The 18,370-nt window shown below is 40.5% G+C and overlaps 1 protein-coding gene and 1 long non-coding RNA gene across 4 annotated transcripts in view; one reads left to right on the top strand and one right to left on the bottom strand.

Moving 5' to 3' along the window:
- hdac4 (histone deacetylase 4) overlaps nucleotides 1-18,370 on the top strand; it is a 128,783-nt gene that overhangs the window by 86,664 nt on the left and 23,749 nt on the right. For all 3 annotated transcript variants that reach the window (XM_072397852.1, XM_072397850.1, XM_072397851.1), the window contains 9 exons: nucleotides 433-650; nucleotides 7,239-7,511; nucleotides 9,051-9,237; nucleotides 9,463-9,596; nucleotides 10,961-11,063; nucleotides 12,050-12,096; nucleotides 14,501-14,608; nucleotides 16,182-16,237; nucleotides 16,342-16,429. In XM_072397852.1, coding sequence (XP_072253953.1) covers nucleotides 433-650; nucleotides 7,239-7,511; nucleotides 9,051-9,237; nucleotides 9,463-9,596; nucleotides 10,961-11,063; nucleotides 12,050-12,096; nucleotides 14,501-14,608; nucleotides 16,182-16,237; nucleotides 16,342-16,429 — 1,214 coding nt within the window. The remainder of the gene's footprint in view (nucleotides 1-432; nucleotides 651-7,238; nucleotides 7,512-9,050; nucleotides 9,238-9,462; nucleotides 9,597-10,960; nucleotides 11,064-12,049; nucleotides 12,097-14,500; nucleotides 14,609-16,181; nucleotides 16,238-16,341; nucleotides 16,430-18,370) is intronic.
- LOC140320089 (uncharacterized) lies at nucleotides 5,495-7,243 on the bottom strand. The gene is made up of 3 exons (XR_011918007.1): nucleotides 6,634-7,243; nucleotides 5,792-5,892; nucleotides 5,495-5,565 (listed from the first exon to the last, which is right to left on the bottom strand). It is a non-coding gene; the product is annotated as an uncharacterized lncRNA (long non-coding RNA).

Below are 18,370 nucleotides of genomic sequence, written 5' to 3'. Positions count from 1 at the left end.
CTCTTATCTAATCTTCTATTGTAAATGTTATTTCAATGAAAGGAAGCCAGGGTAACGTTAGGAAATCTGTATCTGTACAAGGTAGCTGAAATGTACTGTTTATGTTGGGTTGGTAAAAGTGACAGCAGCCCATTGTCAAGTCTCCAGTTGGCTTTAACCGTAGCCTAAAAGAAAACGTCCTGGGATGATGATGGGACCTCTGTGCACATTTAGTATTGTGATGGTAACAATAAGAACTACGGATTATGTGAATTTGGTCTTTAAAACACACAAAAATATTCAGACTTTTTAGATGAGAAAAAAGTGTTTCATTTTTAGCAGGTGTAAAGGGTACACACGTGAATAGATAGAAAAAGAGTGACTAAGAATAACTTAATAACAGAGACAACCCCCTGCGGATGCTTGCAATGATTTTCTTCAATTACTCAACAGTTGGTTTGGGTGGCCTTCCACTACCGTCACCCACTGTCTCCAAGCTTGTGCGGGGCCACCGTCCCCTGGGGAGAACCCAGTCGGCCCCTCTGCCTCAGCAGCCGTGTGGACAGGCTCAGGCCCTGCAGCAGTTGGTCGTCCAACAGCAGCACCAGCAGTTCCTGGAGAAGCACAAACAACTCTTCCAACAGCAGCAGCAGCAACACATCATGAACAAGGTACCACAAAATGCACACGCGAACAGTGTCAAAGGAATATTTAAACTCTTGCTGCAACCAACCAGGAATATGTATGTGCATGGGTACAAATATGTAAAAGTATATTTGAGTAATAGATGCTTTTGTCCATCTATACGAGACTTATGTGGTTCACATGTAAGAATTCTATCTGATCTGGAAGAGCAGGATGAATCAGCCTTCAAACAGTCTTTTAGCCAGTTTTTATCGTCTGTGTTCCTGTGTCCCTCCTGCTCCCTGTCACCCTAGCAACTGTGCACGAGAGAGAGCTGCCTCCATATATGCTCACGCAGGAAATGTGACTCACTGTGGAAGTGTGTGTGCTAGGTGATGTGGGGACTTGCTTTGTTATGGGGTCATTCTGGAGATGGAGATGGTCGGTTGTGTTTTTACATGCATTTGTTCCTAAAGGAATATGGTGAATGTTCTGGTGTTGTTTGGCTGCAGCCATGTCCCTCTGATTCCCGACTGCAGGTTGTTGTGGGTCCAACTAAGTAAGTCACGCTTGAGTGCAAACAGGTTGTTTTCATTTAGTTTTAAAGTTGTGCTCATACAACTTATAATTAGAAAAATAGCTTTTGTGACATAATTGTTATAAAATCATGTGCTATTTTATGATGGTATTTGCATTGCTTTATGTTGTAGGCGCAGCTACTTTATTGAAACGAAAAAAATTGAATGCTGTTATTCATGTAAAAATGCTTTTAAAATCAGCAGCAGTATAATTAGATTCCTGCTCTGAGCACATACTAGAAAGTGTGTTGTGCATGTATAAAAGGATCTGTTCCCTAATTCATTGAGTCAAATCACAGGCCTTTTTATTTAAATGGCATTTTAGTTAAGACATTTAAGGCATTCAGGTTCATTCATACAGGCATTCAGTTGGGTCCTAAGCATAAACATTAGTACACAATGCAGTTTGGAGTTGAAAATGCAATGTTTGCTTTTGGTCTGCTTTGAGTCAGTGATTTATTTTGTGTGTTATAAACTTGACTAAAAAACAGTTGGACTATTTTATCTTTTTTTTTCTAATAAATACCAAATTTGCAAATCACATAAATCCATTTAATTCATTCTCAAAAGAACACAGAAACATGGCAACTGTTAAAAGTGAGACATTTTACAATATCATGAAAAAGTTTTAGATCATGTTGAATTTTATGGCAGCAGCAGGTCTCAAAAAAGTTGGGACAGGACCATGTTAGCCACGATGTAGCACCCCCTCGTCTTTTAACAACAGTCTGTAAACGTCTGGGAACTGAGGAGACCAGTTGCTGGAAGTTTGAGAGAGGAATTTTGTCCCATTCTTTTCTGATATAGGATTCTATATGCTCAACGGTCCTGGTTGTTGTATTTTGGGTTTATTGATGCACCAGTTGGTGTTTTCAGTTGGTGAAAGGTCTGGACCGGATACGGACAAGTCCATGCTATTTTAATAGCAGCAGTTTGCACCTCAGCATTGTCTTGCTGAAATATGCAAGGCCTTCCCTAAAAAATTCCAAATGTGAGAGGTGCCAGTTCCACTGGCACTAATGCACCCCCATGTCATCAGAGATGTAGGCCTTTGAACTGAGTGTTGATAACAAGGCAAACGGTCCCTGTCCTCTTTAGTTCAGAAGACACAGTGTCCATGATTTCCAGGGGAAAAAAATTGCTTGTTTGCTCATTGTAGTCTTTTTTTGCAGATTACTGGACCTTCTCTAAGATGCTATTTTGATACCTAATCATGTTACTGAGCTGTTGCTTAGTACTGGTAACCTAATTAGTTGTGATGTGTTCCTCCAGCTTTTCCTTTTTAGTACGCCTTACTTTTCCCGACTTTTGTTTCCCCCGTCCCAATTTTTTTGAGACATGTTGCTGCTATCAAAATCAAGATGAGTGATTATTTTCATAAAAAGTAAGATATCTCACTTTCAACATGTTCTCTACGTTCTATTGTAAATATAATAAATAGATGCACAAAGCAGAATTCTCCTATTTATTATCATGTGCATTAAGAAAATGCTAAATGGTCCAGCAGAGCGTTTTTTGTTGTTACCTGTGACTGTAGCAGTTGAATCAATTGTTTATCGTTGGCAACAATTTGCGCCATCTGTTTGCATGCACATATAGGTATTCTTGCTGCTCTTGAACATGAGTAGATACTATTTAACTGGTTGTATTACATAGTATAATCTTTCCATGATATTCATCGGGCACTCAAAGGGCAGGGGGCTGAAATCGAGATCAGTGCCTTAGCGAGCTATGTTGACCTGAAAGTCAGTTTTCAGTGTCACAAAGTTGACTATTTTTTCCTGATAATTACTGCTGTAACTGATGCTGCTCTGGAGCAGTTCATGTTCAGAGTTTCAGATTAAAGTGTCTGTAAAGAGCTTTGTGCTGTTCCTGATGATATCCCAGACAGCAACTTTAGACTGAAACACAGCTAAATATTGTCACGCAGAACTATTGAATCTCTGATGATGTCTGGCATTAACCACATTGATTGATCAACTAATCGAATAACATACAGAAAATCAACATTGATCAAACGCTGCCACTCAAATCCCCAAATTAAACCATAATACAGTGACATCTTTTAAACATTTAATGTATGACGTAGTTCTTTGGCCATTTTTTTTTATTTGTCTCTATTGACTGAAACATCTGTTATATACATCTGATGTTAGACCAAGCAGATTTAAAAATTGGTAAATTTAAAATGAATTTACAGACTATTTGATAAATTAGGTTTGAGGCAGTCACTTTGATCTGGTCTGATACTAAGATTATTCCCATGTTAGGCTATCATAAGAAAATTTTGAGTTGAATGCACTTCTTGAGTATTGAGTTAGAAGTTTAAGAGCTTTGTGCAGCTTGACACAGACAGCAGGCAGACTATAACTCACCACTTTGTGCAATCGTTCTCTGATCAATCTCAATGTCTTAATTGCAGCATCTTAATGATTTCTATATTTTTACACCACCCTGCTCAACCATCCTGTGTCAGCAGTATTTTGTGCTGAATAAGCATAGGATGTGTAAAACACTCCTTTTTATGTGTGTACACAGAGCCTAAATAGAAAAATGTGGTTTACAAAGCCCAGAATCACTGTTGTAATATCTCTTCTCTCTGAAAAAGTGTTCACGTTTCTTGAGCAGCGAACTCACGGAAAGCCTGGCTGTGTTGAAGTTCATAGGACATTCCTGGGAGCCTGGCCTGTCTCTCTGTAACCAAGCAAACGTTATTGTATCTTGGATGACAGACACTTGCAGTCATCCTCAAATTCTGATTCAATATTACTTGCTACTTAAAATAGTCTGTTATGTTTTAATGTTGGTCAAGGACCATCGGCACCAGATAAATGCGTTTTTTTCCTTTTGTTTTTTAATTGATGCACAGATTGGCTTTGGTCCTCTCTCAGATAATCCTTGTTGGGATTTAAATACATTATACACATTGCATACAAATACATTAATGATCTCTATACATGAAAACCATACATGTGAAAATGTGAATTACTACCAGTGTTAGGTGAATTCCTCCAAACACATGCCCCAAGTCTCTGTTTGGATCACCAAGGTCATCTGCATCTAACACTTGAAGTTACAACAGCGCAGTACTGTTTGTGTGTCCTTAAATGCAGTGTGGGCAGGCTGGAGTCATCGCCTGCTTTTTATACCAACTCACTGTTAAACGAGACATACACAGCATGCTTTTCAGAAGATGTACGTGAGACGAGTTGAAGAAGTTACTGTTGAGAGATAAAGGATAGGCATAAGCCTGTGGACTTTATGTATTATATAAAGAGCTCAGTTATAGATTACAATTTTACCTAAATTACCTGTTTTATGTAATGCTATTATGTGTAATCTTTCTGTGAAACTGCAAATTCAAGATCATCATTTTAAATATCACTTGGTAAAAGCTGACTCATGAGCACAAATGGATTTCTAATATTCTCTTAGATGTTTGGTGCAGTTGTTGTTTCTTGCACAACAAGTCTTTTGACTGACTTGTGCGTATCTCTTACATCCTCCTGCCCATCCAATTTTTGTGAACACGTGATATTTCTAATCATTTTTAAAAATAATTTTGGTTAAATTTAAGGTTTTGATGGTCAAAGGTCAGCATCCCTGCATCCTCTCACTTTTCCTACTCTCTCGAACACTTTAACCCAGGATTACCTGGTTAGTATTAGTTGATTATCACTTTGGCCTTACAAAATGTTTTTATGTCCCAAGAAAATACTCAATTATTGACATCTTTACACAAATATTTGAGATCAGCCCTAAATCGGTCTGCTAGTTCTTCACCTGCCTTGAAAAAGGCCACTCCAGTCTACAAACATGATCTGGTGTATTGGTCAGTGCAGTGTTGGCTTTCAGGATGTTCCAATGAAGTGCAGCATCATTTTGGAGGCTTTTCTCAGTTTCATGCTTCTGTAAGGGAATGTCATCCAAGGCACTGTAACGTCTTCTTCCTCCCAGATGATGTAAAAATGGTTAACTTTTCTCTTCTATCATGAGGTTTCTTTGAAAACACTTTTCAGGCTAGTTTAGCACCAAACCTGAGCAACTGAAGATGACTGACCATATTTCACAGTGGTCAGATTCTGAACTGGTGACACTACTCTTGTGCCCACTTTGTGATTCCTTCAGAGTTTTCATTATACAGATGTGGAATTCAATTCCCAACTTGTCCATTAGTTCCACTTATGATAGTGATTGTGATCATTAGATTTAATTTGTACCGGTGTAACAAACTTTTTTATCTTTTATCTTCAATTCCTCATTTGTATATTATTTTTATTTACATTTTTTAGCCCACTAAACTTGTAAAACACAACTCAGCAGCAGCCTTTCTTCACTTCCGTGGTCACATTTTAGTCAAGCCAGAAATGAACCTGGGTCCTTCCTGAAAGTGTAAAATTGGGCTGAAGCAGTCAAATTGGCAGCAAAGAAAGAAGTGAAAGATTCCTGGAACAGTTCCAGCCTGAACCTGCTTTCTGCCATTAATTACTTGCGACAGCCAAGGCAGTACTGTGATACACTCACATAATATTGTGATTCAAGTTCCTGCATGCAAGACAGGGGCAGATGCATTGAGTCAACAAGTGTCAAGTGTTTGTGTATACAATCACCTTCTCTTTCCACTGTATGCTCCTCTCATCTTCCTGCTGATTTAACAGGCTTATTTAGTGCCTAGTCCCTCTCATGGTTCATATCCCAGCAACTATTCCCTCTTAAAAAGAAGGGGTAGAAAAAGGGAAAGGAACAAAACATGAAAGAAAAGAAGAGGGAGAATCAGTGCAGCAGGATTGGTTGGGTGTTTTTGAGTTTGTTTGGAGAAGAGGGACTGAGATGAGGCAAGAGCCTGTTCTCTGACGTCAATGGACTGTTCCCTGGGCCCTATGCCAGCCGTGTGTGTGTGTGTGGCTGTGTGTGTGTGTGGATGTATGCGTGCGTGTGTGTGTGCGCGTGTCCTATGCACAAGCAGTGATCCACTCCAATCATGACCTGCACATCAAGGTTGAGGTCTTTGACGACAGCGACAGGGACAGCTGCCACAACAAGATTACAAAAGTCGCCCCTCAATCTTTCCCCATGTGCGCTTAGCTCAGTTTTTCTTTTCTCTGACTAGTTTAGGCACAATGACCTTAGCTGTTTAAATTACTTGTACTTATAGGCATTCTGTCAAAAATAACCACTCAGGCCAGAAATACATGCTTTTAATTATGCTTTCAGGTGCACATAAAGACTGCCTCATGCCACCAATTTTTATGCTGACAATATGTTGTGCATGTCCTTAGAAATCAGTGCTACATGTACACAAGATACAAAATGCAGATGAACACTAGAGGCAGTGTTGGGACAAATGTGACCTGATTTTTGACTTCCTTGATTTTTGGGGGCCTTAAAACTATCGATGATACTGCAGCTGTCACATTCTCTGTTGTGATTTAAACGTCAACCATAGACTAACCTCCTCTGTTGTTGCCATATTCATTGTTTCCACCCTGCAAAAATGAGTTCTCTGGTGTGCTCCCAAGTCCAACACTCTGGTGAAGGTCATGGTGTACAATTATGCCCATGATGGAACCAGTCACCTGCATGAGCGTGTGGTCAAACAGCGAGTATATTTCTGGCCTCAGCGTTCAGAGTACAGCTCAGTTTATCTTTGTGTGTACAAAAAGTAAGGACTGGTTAATGTTGGCTTTTGTTTGGTTAAACTTAAGGTCTTTTACATTGTTTTTTGTACTTTGCCTGTTCAGTTATTTTTGGAATGAAAACATCTTTGGTGGACACACAGTTGTTAAAGAGAGGCTGTTTGCCTCCCTTCATATGTTGCTGTCTCAGTTGTTCTCTCAGTTGAAAAGATTTTTCCCTTCCATTCATGTTTTTGAAGGTGAAGTTCTCTTTTTACTCACTGGAGTCATTTTCTTTTTTATTTTGTGTAACAAATTATTTCAGTTAATTCCCTAATATTTAGTTTCGATCTGAAAGTGCACCATGTTTAAATCAGACCTCCACCCATGATGACGCTCTGACACATATTTAACCTGACTACTTTTTTTCGTTATCCTCCAGATGATGTCCAAGCCCGGTGATCAGGTCTCGGCTGCAGGTTCCAGTGCCTCAGTGGCAGGCAGGCAGCATCAGAGTCACCCAGAAGAGACAGAAGAGGAGCTCAGAGAGCACCAGGGACTCTCCTCATCCTCGTCATCATCCTCCTCCACTTCTGTGCAGGAGGCTGGTTTGCTGCGGGGGCTGGTCATCAAGCAGGAACCTCCAGACCCTCAAGAGCAGGAAGACGGGGAACAGAGGGAGAGACAGGCAGAGCAGGACTTTGTGTTCAAACAGGTAAGGGTTTGGACTGGGGAGCAGGTGAAGGACAGGGGCAGGTTGAAGTGGAGGTAGATGAGCGTATTGATTAATGAAGGGGAAAAAAAGAGAAGGAAGAGAAAATCTGTCAGGAGAGAATCCATCCTGCCAGGTCTGCGGCTATGTGTTTGCTGCCAAGGCACAGTAGTTTGGACCATTTAGCATCCTATGATGGCAGATGTGGTTAATTTTTCAGGGTTACAACAGTCAACAGAGGCAACAAGAGGAGCATGGTGTTTGAAGCCTGAGCACTTTCCATGGCCAGACTCAAATATGTCTGTGTAGCAAACAAACACCTCAGGTTAGGTGGAAAAAAGATACACAGAAGAATGTGCTTGAAGAGGGTGTTAGATAAAAAGCTGTTAGATAAAAAGAATGGTTGATGGAAGTGGTATAAAATCTGAGTCAGTTATAGAACAGATTCCACAAGTCCAATCTGATTTCACCACAGCAGTGTAAAATTAGCTAAGAAGGAAGAAGAAAAGTCTGCTTTTATTCCTTTATGCACTTAAAGGTGGCACCCAGTTCAGCCGTGTATGATTATCTCATTGTGTATCACCGTGCATGATGGTGAAAACTGACAGTGACTAGTTATTTTGGTGGATTATTTTGCACCAGAAAACCCTTACAGAGACAATTGTAGTAACTGTGGTGGTGACAGATGGAGCTGTTAGTTATTGGCTGAAACAGTACCCTCTTCATCCCATCTGCCTGTCTTCCCGACGATCTGATCAGCCCACTTTCCAACATAATTATAGCTACATTATTTTTTTTATCCATGTCATACAAAACACACGAACAGAGAAGAATAGTGAACTTATTAGAATTGGCTAGGATAAATACTTTCTTCAAGGTAATCTCTAGCAGAACTTAAGCAAGTATTCAATACAAATAGTATACACCGACAGAAAAATGCTCTATTACACAGTAATCAGGGTTTCTAATTTTGCGTTATTTGTCTATGGATGTAAACAACGTACCTCCTTTAGCTGTATGTTGCTCACACTCAGTTTTTGTGGCCACATTTACCCACAGTCAGGACACTGTGTCCTCATATGCCCATCCCATCCCTGCTGTCTGCTCAGCCAAATTCAATCAGGCACTCCTCTCACTGTCGCCATGGCGCCCATACTACCTTTTCTTTTTTTTCTCTTTTGTAAGCATGAGGTCATAATTGTCAAGTGGTTCAGGCAGCTTCTTTTGTAATCACACAAGTCAGCCAATACAAAGTTAATGAAGCTGAGAATAATGTGATTGATAAACACTATCCTTAAGTAAAACCATCATATGATTAACTGAAGACTCACATGAATAACTCATAAGCTGTATTTCTGCTGCTTCCTCTTCATAACAGAAAATGAATCCAGTGGAAACACTGATTTTGTTGAAGTTTACTCTATAATTTAGTAGAGCACTTTTAAACATGCAAGGGTTTGGTGCCATCTTCTGGAATGATCATTATATTGCAGTCCAACTGTTATGCAGCACGTATTGCTGTGTGTGTTTGTCTGAGAGCAGCAGGCGCTGCTGTTAGAGCAGCAGCGTATCCACCAGTTGAGGAACTACCGAGCCTCCATGGAAGCAGCAGGGTTAAATGTCAGTATTGCTGGACACCGGCCTCTGTCCAGGGCTCAGTCATCTCCAGCCTCTGCCTCCTTCCCCATGGTCATTCAGGAGCCTCCGGCCAAGCACCAATTTACTACAGGTATGTTGAATTACATATTCATACTTGAATTCTTACATTTATCGCAGCTAAATATTAGATGGTGCTTTTGACTTGTGTGTGCAGAATTACTCAACAGATTCACCAACATATAAATACATCTTGTCTCAGAGTGTGATTACAGGAGACTTCTTGGTACAGCTGTTCCTTTCCTTGTGGTCAGCCATGTAAAATGACCCATTTTGTGCATGTTTGTAACTTTTGCAGGTCTAGTGTACGACTCTCTGATGCAGAAACATCAGTGTATCTGTGGTAACACCACTAGTCATCCAGAGCATGCTGGCCGCATTCAGAGTATCTGGTCCCGACTGCAGGAAACAGGCCTCAGGGCACACTGTGAGGTAAGGCCAAGGCAGTAGGAACCCATGTTCCTTTGTCAGGAAAAAAAAAAGAAACTACAAACATTGCTGCTGTTTTATCAAATAATTTCCAGCTTCAAAAGTCACCTTTAAGATGATAATCTGGCTGTGTAATTTAAAAACAATGTCATTTCCAAAATCATTCATTTTGGGGGAGGAAATGCAAAAAACTCCTGATCAATTATCTCATCATCACACAAGCTGTTCATACACTCAGGTGCAACAATGGCACAGGGCGCAAAATGAGCTGAGCACGCCAAACTGACTCGGATTACATCTGAGTTCACACAGCATGAGAGCACACATGCAGGCCAAACACCAGTGACCACACATATGTCACTTTAAAAAAAAACTGTTATGATATAGATTTAAGGTAATTTAGTTCATTACAAAAGTATTCATATATATTTTCTTTTTGTGATAGACATAAACAAAATTGTTCAGTTTGGTTATATGAAATTAAAAGGAGGGGGAAAAAAACAAAACAAACATATGCTGCCAATTAACCTCAGAAGTCACATACTGCGTTTACTTAAATCTGTGTGCAATCTGTCATGATGAATATACACCACCTTAAGCTTTTGCCATGCCACTGTTTGGATAAACGCATGCATATCAAAGACTTAATTTCTGTCCAGAGTGGCATTAACATTTTACCCAGATCTTGCATTATTGATGGGAGAGTTGAACCGCTACCTAAAGTCTGATTCTGGTTCTCAGTGGGGTTAAGCTCTGGATTCAGTGGTGGCCATGAGTGAAAATCAAGTCTCATGTTCCCTGAACCACTCTCTCACCATTTGAGCCCGCTGAATCCTGGAACTTTTATCTTGGAATACACCTGTAACATAATGGAAGAAGAAATCTTTTAATGGAAAAACCTGAATATATTCAGGTGGTCCACTGACCTCTTTTTTTTGGGCATATAATGTTGCTGAGCTGTATGTAAAATTAACTTTTTATTGCAGGCACATTGCATCATAATTAATCATTGTTACTGTTTGAAAGAAAATGTTGATGTTTTATTTTATAGAAATCTTATAAGAGGCTTTAAAATGAAAATATTTTTGAGATATAAAGTCAGAAACTGACAAAGTTGCAGGTTTTAATACAACCACGAGGGGGCAGTGTTAAGCCATTATCTGGACATAAAACGGCACACTTGGATGTTGATGTTTTGAAAGTCTTCCATTATTACTTTGACATCCAGATATAATTTGGAATTTTTACATGCACTGCTTTTTATTATTTGGTATCCTGAAGTTCACACATTGTAACTTCTACCACCCCCTGCTTAACATGAACATCAAAAGTTCTGTCTCTCTACTCTGTTTCTCGTTTTCTTCCAGTGTATCCGTGGTAGGAAGGCCTCACTGGAGGAGTTACAAACAGTCCACTCTGAGACCCACGCCTTACTGTATGGAACTAACCCACTGCGGCAGAAACTAGACTGTAAGACATGTATCCCAACCTTCCGTATAGATTTACCACAAGTTTATGGTAATATACTAGGGAAGTTTTAACATTAAAACTAATTGCAGTTGAACTTCCTGTAGTAGCAGCATATGTTTCACAGGGCATGACATATTGGGCACAGGCTCAGTTTACATGTAAACATGCAACATTGAGTCTTCAGTAACTGTGAAATTATAAAGGCTAACTTCTCCAACAACATGAATCTGCAGTGTCTGTTAAAGGAATTTGCTTTAATGCTCAAACCATGTCATAACAAAATGTCCAGTCTAATAAAGTGGTGGATGTATAACAATAAGATGAGGACCTGCTGAAGCTGTTAAACCAGAAGTCACACAGGCTGCTTAGTCACTTAGATCTGGCCTTAAAGTGCAGGTGTAGCCAAGGTAGTCTGTGTAAATGTGTATGTGTTTGAGTGAGTGCACGGTACATACTTAAAGAACAATGGCACAAACCCTGGTGGTGAGTTCAGTTTTCCTTTCCCATGTAGCCATGACATCTTCTTAATATTACAGGAGAATTATCAGATAGTCCTCTGTGAGATGAAGTTTACAGCTGGAACTACATACAAGAAAAATAATGCAATTGCAAAAAGTGATTCAAACTCCAACTGATCAGGATTACAGATTTCTTTTGACAGGAGTACAGTCAAATTAGTCTGTTTACTGATTTCCATTTTCAGTGACTGAACAGAGCCCTCTCTGGCCTGAAATCTTGCTTCTCCCCAAGGAGAGGCTTGATTGTGAGGTCAATGGGATCTTTTTTTTCTTTGCCTAGCCAAATTAAAGCATCCCCCTGTGTACTCTCACTGTTAGATAAGGTCAGAAAGTCAAATGCTCAGTTTAAGAGGTCATGTGCTGATTTGTGTGTGAGAGTCCACAAAGTTACCTCTTCACTCTGTAACCCTTTTTCTCATTCTGTCTTGTATTTGTTCTGATTTCTCAATTGACTCCCTTCTCCCTCAGGTTTGGTCAATCCCATGTTTGTGAAGTTACCCTGCGGAGGCATAGGGGTAGGTCACTCCCAAATATTCATTGCCTAAATAAAGTGTTTCTAATTTGTTTGCATGATATTTCTTCCAAACTGCTAGTGTTGGTCACGGTGGTTAATTCAGCGGAAACTGTTGCAATGGACTTGCGTTTTTACAACATTGTGTTAATTTAATCAATACCCTTCTGGCACTGCTAATATTTAACTCTGACGCATAGTTTCAGCATCATCAGGTAGTAGTATAACAACCACGTCGCTCTCTTACTTTGCCCCCTGCCTCTATAATGCTCCCATTTGTTCTTGTTCCACCAAACAAACACACACAAACACCGCCCCTTAAGGACCAGAGGCAACAAAAGCTGTTGCTTGCCTTTCCGCCGTAATTATAACCAGATGTTTCTAGCTCTGTTTGTGTGTGTGGCAGAGGGTTTGATTGTGTTTCTATGTTAAGCAGTGCGTTTGGGGATGTTTGTTAATCTCGACAGCTGCTTAGATTTGGGAGTGCAGACTTTTCAAACATGCAGCCTTGCACCTGTAATGTGCCTGTTTTATTGTCTTTCCCTCAATGGTGGGGTTCAAGAAGGTTTGTCAGGCCTCCTCAAACCTCCAGGTTATCTCTCATTCAGCCACCTCCTCCTCGCTCCTTTGAGCGGAAAAGGGGGAGCCTGAGCCCTGCACTGCTCTGCTCTTTTTAATGGCAAATGAGACCAAATTGTTGTCTTCCTGTCATACACTCACATACAAGTCAAATGCACACAAATACACACACACTTACAGAGGAAAGGGGCTGAAATTAGGCTGTCAGCCTGTGGAGAACCATCATTCCGTCATACCAGCACGTTCCCGCTCTTTTCTACCTCTAATGCACACACGCAAACACTCACCACTTCCCTTTCACTTTTTCCTGACTACTGTAGCTTGCGTCCAATTCCCGGCTGAAACAAACATTGACGGGGGAAATGATAAACTGCTCGGTCTCCTCGTGCTGTTTAAGAACAGCATCTGTTTGGGCTCATTAATCTGACTGTATATATGATTCAGTTTCTCATTCACTTGCTCTCCTGCTCAATCATTTGCTGGGACACTAAACTGTAATATTTTCTTTCTTTCCTTTCGGCTCCATTAATCACTCATCAGCAGTTAATGCTGCCTCACTCCCTTCTTTTTTTAGTTTTTTAGTGTTTGTTAAAACCTCCACAGTTTTATTTCATGACAAAGTCTTTCTTGGCCCAACTAAAAAGAACCCTTTTTCTTCTCTGTGGATGTTATTATGGAGTAATCATCCATCCTTGATCCGTTCTGTCACTAGAGACAAGAAGAAAGCAGAGCGGCTGGCTGAAACGCGTTTGACTGACTGGTTGTGGGACTGAGGAGGCTGACTGGGTGGCTAACGTTGATGTTCCACTCGGCCAGCCGACTGACCCACAGGCCATCAGCTTGGATGAAAGGCTGTCTGACAGGCAGGTTGAAGTTACCATATCTGAAAGAGTAGAGCCCTGGGTTTACATCAGAAAAGCTCGCCAGAGCTCTGGCATAGATTGCTCCACACGTGTGCACAGTTCAAACACACTGACACACAGACCTTCCCTTTTCTTCTTTTCCCCTGCCAGCATCTTCTCTCTGTGTTTATCACGCGCTCCATCTGCCTACAGTATCTGCCATGCCTGATGGAGGGTGTGTATATTATCCTGTGCACGGCCCTGTGTACAATCAATCAAATGGAATATTGTGGTCTGTTTGGCTTGAATGCGTGTGTACACGTGTGGATGTACTGTTGTGATTGGGGCAGAGGGCCAGCCGTGCCTCAGCATTAATCAGGCTTGACCACTGAATTGTTGCTCTGGGGCTGAGTATACTCAAATGCAAACGCAATCATGTACTGTACATACAACCAACCTGAGACTCTTTACTTACTGAATATCAGCAAGTTAATACAAAGTTTTTAGGTTGTTCCTACAAGTTTTCTCAATATGAAGCTACTGTAAATGAAGATGAGTAATGTATTGCGAATACAGTTGAGTCATATCCAACTTTATTCCTTTATTGTCTTTAAAATATAAAGTCACATTTTCATTTTCTTCTGAGTAGAACTGAGTCAGTTGTTTAACATGCAGAAGGTCTGCATGATTAAGCCTTTAAATATGTCTTACTGCTTCATCGTTGTTCTCTGCGTTGTTTTCTCCCGGTCAATTAATTTTCCAGCTTTAAATGCCTGACTTTGATCCTCTGAAATGGCACAAACTAAATGATTTCAAATGTTCACGCAGTTTTATGATTTCTGTTTCACTGAAACTCTGTGACTGACCCTGTCAAATATTCCTTAATGCATGAAAATAGAAAAGATGGTAAAAAGTAGATTTTTTTTCTCTTTGTAAAATGTCATATAAACAAGCTGGGACTGCTTTTGTGTTTATGTGTGTTGGCAGGTGGACAGCGACACCATTTGGAATGAAGTCCATTCATCGAGTGCAGCTCGTTTGGCCGTCGGCTCCGTGGTGGAGCTGGTTTTCAAAGTAGCATCAGGAGAGCTGAAGGTTGGTTTGTTAAATTAGTCATGGCTGTTTGTTAGGGCCACAGTATAATTTTGGAGATTGGATTTACTGAAGAAATTGATGTTTGTCATGTCTTTGTGTGGGGAAATGTATGCATTACTTGAATCCATGATCAAAAGTCTGGGAGTTGGAGTTCAGTCTACTTCTGCATGATCAAGGCAGGGTGGATGCTAAATGCAAGTAGATGAAGATGTACCTAGTTTGTTTTGTTTTAGCACTTGTACTGTACACCATCCAACCCCTCCAAACATGTCAGGAAAGGAGAAACCTCCCTCTGTCATTGCACCTTCCCTACAGACATCCCCACCCTGTGATGTCTTGCTCCCCACCACCCCCTCCTCTTCATTTGTCTGTGGCAACGGCTGCTTACTGTTTGAACCCAGCAGGGAGCCCCAGTGCACAGGCACTGCAAATGCCAGCAGGCCCCACTAACAGGCCTCCTTTTATTAGTATTACACCAAAGCCACCTGCAGAGCAGTCGACGCAGTTAGCGTTAACTTAACACCAACATACCGCAGACTAATGACATTCCTTAAAGGGAGACAGACGCACGCCACACCAATACCCACATGGTTTTTGGCTGGGATTGATATCACTCAGCCCACATCACGTGGCTATGATCTGTTTTTCTGCACAGCCTTTTGAACATTTGGTATTATCAGAACTTAAAATTAAAAGCAAATGCATAGCACACATTAGGATGAAATTTGAACATGAATTATTTCTTTGCTGCAGCTTTACCATTCACAGGTATGGCCTTAACTTAATCTTTATACATACATCCAAATACGTGCAAATACTAATGTATGCATTTACACACACGCTTTTACACTCATGCAGATGTTCATGTGAGGATCCTCATAGCCAAATGACCAAAGTCCACCTGCACCAACAACTCTGAGCTCAACAGAATGTCATAAATCTACTTGAGGCACATACACACACACTCGAGCACACATACATTTCTGTCTCTCTGTCTGTTGCTCTAATTTTTTCTCACCTCCTCTTGATTTGTTATGTGTCCTCCATATAGGTAAACAATCCCCTCCTCTTGTATCCTTCACACATACATACATACATACAGTATAATGCAGAGTTCTTTGGTGGGTTTCCTCAAATCAGCTGAGGCAGTTGTCACCATAGTATTCTTCCAACTGGCTGCTAATCCACAGCAGCTGACTCAACATCATTAGTCCAGTTTGCCTCGCTCTACAACAGTCCAAACATCTATCTAATGTCCTCATATTGCAGTTGGAGCCTCCCAAAACTGTTGCTGGTAGCGCTGCCCTCACAAAGCTCCCCTCAACTGACCCAAAACCAGCGTCTGTCTCCATGTGTTTGTGCTGTCTGTGCAGTTTCAGATGCCACTGTAGAAAGATGCTGTGACATTCTTTTAGGAGTTAGTGGGATAGGTTTTTATTTGGTATTGACTGACTTAAATGTTTATGAATGAAGGGATGGTCGAGAGATTAAACTTTATTTCTATGAAATTGTTCTAAAACTCCCATTAACCCTGAGCATCTGTTTTTACTATAACATGCTTCTTCCCTGACAGAATGGTTTTGCTGTAGTTCGACCACCTGGACACCATGCAGAGGAGAGTACGCCTATGTAAGTGATTTTAGATATTTATGTAAAAAAAATTAACCGGACATTATCATTCAAGTGTTTCAGCTGAAGCTGTCTTGTGACAGGTTTTATTTTTTACTTTGCAGGGGCTTCTGTTATTTTAACTCTGTTGCCATAGCAGCCAAACTCTTGCAGCAGAGGCTCAATGTCAGCAAAATCCTCATAGTGGACTGGGTGAGTTTACCTGGCAACACAGGGAGCTTATGACGCATTGATTTGAATCAGGTGTGTTGAAGCAGGGAAGCATCTAAAACCTGCAGGACAGCAGCGCTCAAGGTCCAGGTTTGGGCATCCTTGGTTTAGAGTATGCAAACATATCTTCTGTCTGAAACCCAGAGTGAGTACCACTGAACCAGGCTTTGGGGGCCTAAGTGTCAAAGAATGAGTTTGTAAACTTACAAAAGGACAAACAACTCTGAGGTTTTTATTAAAGAGCATTGCATCAAACACTTTGGTCAGTAATTCTAATAATAGAAAACTTTTAATTTCTATTCATCCATTTTCTACACCCGCTTAATCTGTCGGTCGGGTCGGGGGGGTGTTGGAGCCTATCCCAGCGGTCATCAGGCGAGAGGCGGGGTACACCCCGGACAGGTCGCCAGTCCATCACAGGGCCACACAGAGACAAAGGAGACAAACAACCTCACACACTCACACTCACTCCTAAGGACAATTTTAGAGACACTAATTAACCTAACATGCATGTTTTTGGACGGTGGGAGGAAGCCGGAGAACCCGGAGAGAACCCACGAATACACGGGGAGAACATGCAAACTCCACACAGAAAGAACCAGCCGGGAGTTGAACCTGGAACCCTCTCGCTGTGAGGCGACGGTGCTAAACTCTTAACTTGTTAATGACATTTGATTATGACATTTTATCATTAGCTCGATCGAGGTTCATTATTTAAACTAAAAAGCACAAAAATTCTAAAGCTTTTTGATGAGAACTGACTGAGAAAGTACACAACTCAAAGTCAATTAAACTATTAATTTCTGTAAGTACTGTAAGTACTTTATCCTTTTTTATCCACTCTCAAACTAAATCAAGATAATCACTAAATATAATTCATGATTTTATTGTCAATCTGGCATCAAAGTATACCAGTTCTCACATAAAAACACAGTACTGAGACTTCTCAAAGTCAAACTATGACCTCAGGAAGAGGCTTTCTTTTTAATCTGTCTCCATTAGTGTGTGAACACTGCTCATTTTTTTAAAAATTCTATTTATTTTTGAAAATGTTGGCATATAATTTTAGTAATATAGACCAAATTGTATTGCTTTTTCCCTTTTTTTAAAGAGCTTTATAGAGTATCTGCTGACATTGAGATAGCTGATATTACACCTGCAAGAAGATTCTCTGTGGTCGCTGTCTCCGTAAACAGTCCCAGTTTGTCCCTTTTTTTGTGATACCTAAACCCTTCTCTCGTTCACTAATTTTGGCCTTTAAGAAAAAAAATGAGTGGATATGCAGGTCAGTCCACACACTTTTCCTATTCTCCAACTCCAGAAGGGTCGGCTTTGGTAACTTAAGTAATTGACGTCAGATCACTAATAGGCATATTTTCACTTCTATTTAAAGTAACCCTTTTATAAAACTAAATAACATATAAATGTAAAAGTGTACAAAGATTCAAAATTATGTTTTCATATAACAGCTACCAAGTGACTCGTCTCTGCTATTCAGGTCAGATACTGTCCCCGTTTTTTCAAAGAGTCATTTATAAGAAGGTATGACAAAGCCTTCCTCATGTCCAGGAGCAGTGCTCCTCACCAGCTTCCCTGGCTGGTCATGGCCATTTCCAAAAGCCTTTGAAGAGCTTTTTCATTTCCTCTCTGTCACAGACAGAGCGCAGGCTCATTGTCATGTGGCTTGCCTCCAGCTAACAGTGACATTTTTAGGATTTGTGTTTTAAAGCATTCTTTGAATATAGAAATGAGGTCATTTAATTTATGTCATGTTGTTGGCAAACATGAGCAGCTATTGAAGTTGAGTGTTTTATTGAATCCTGCTGACCATTGTTTTGTAACATTGCAACAGGCTGCAGCTGAGATACAGACCGAGTGTCTAGCCATGTGAAACTCACGCTGTTCGTCATTCAGCTGATCGTA

Source organism: Leuresthes tenuis, unplaced genomic scaffold (assembly GCF_036924035.1).
Source record: "Leuresthes tenuis unplaced genomic scaffold, fLeuTen1.0.hap1 SCAF_12, whole genome shotgun sequence".
NCBI lineage: Eukaryota > Metazoa > Chordata > Actinopteri > Atheriniformes > Atherinopsidae > Leuresthes > Leuresthes tenuis.
The sequence above is the reverse complement of the archived record's forward strand: the minus strand, read 5'-3'. Positions and strand labels throughout refer to the sequence as shown.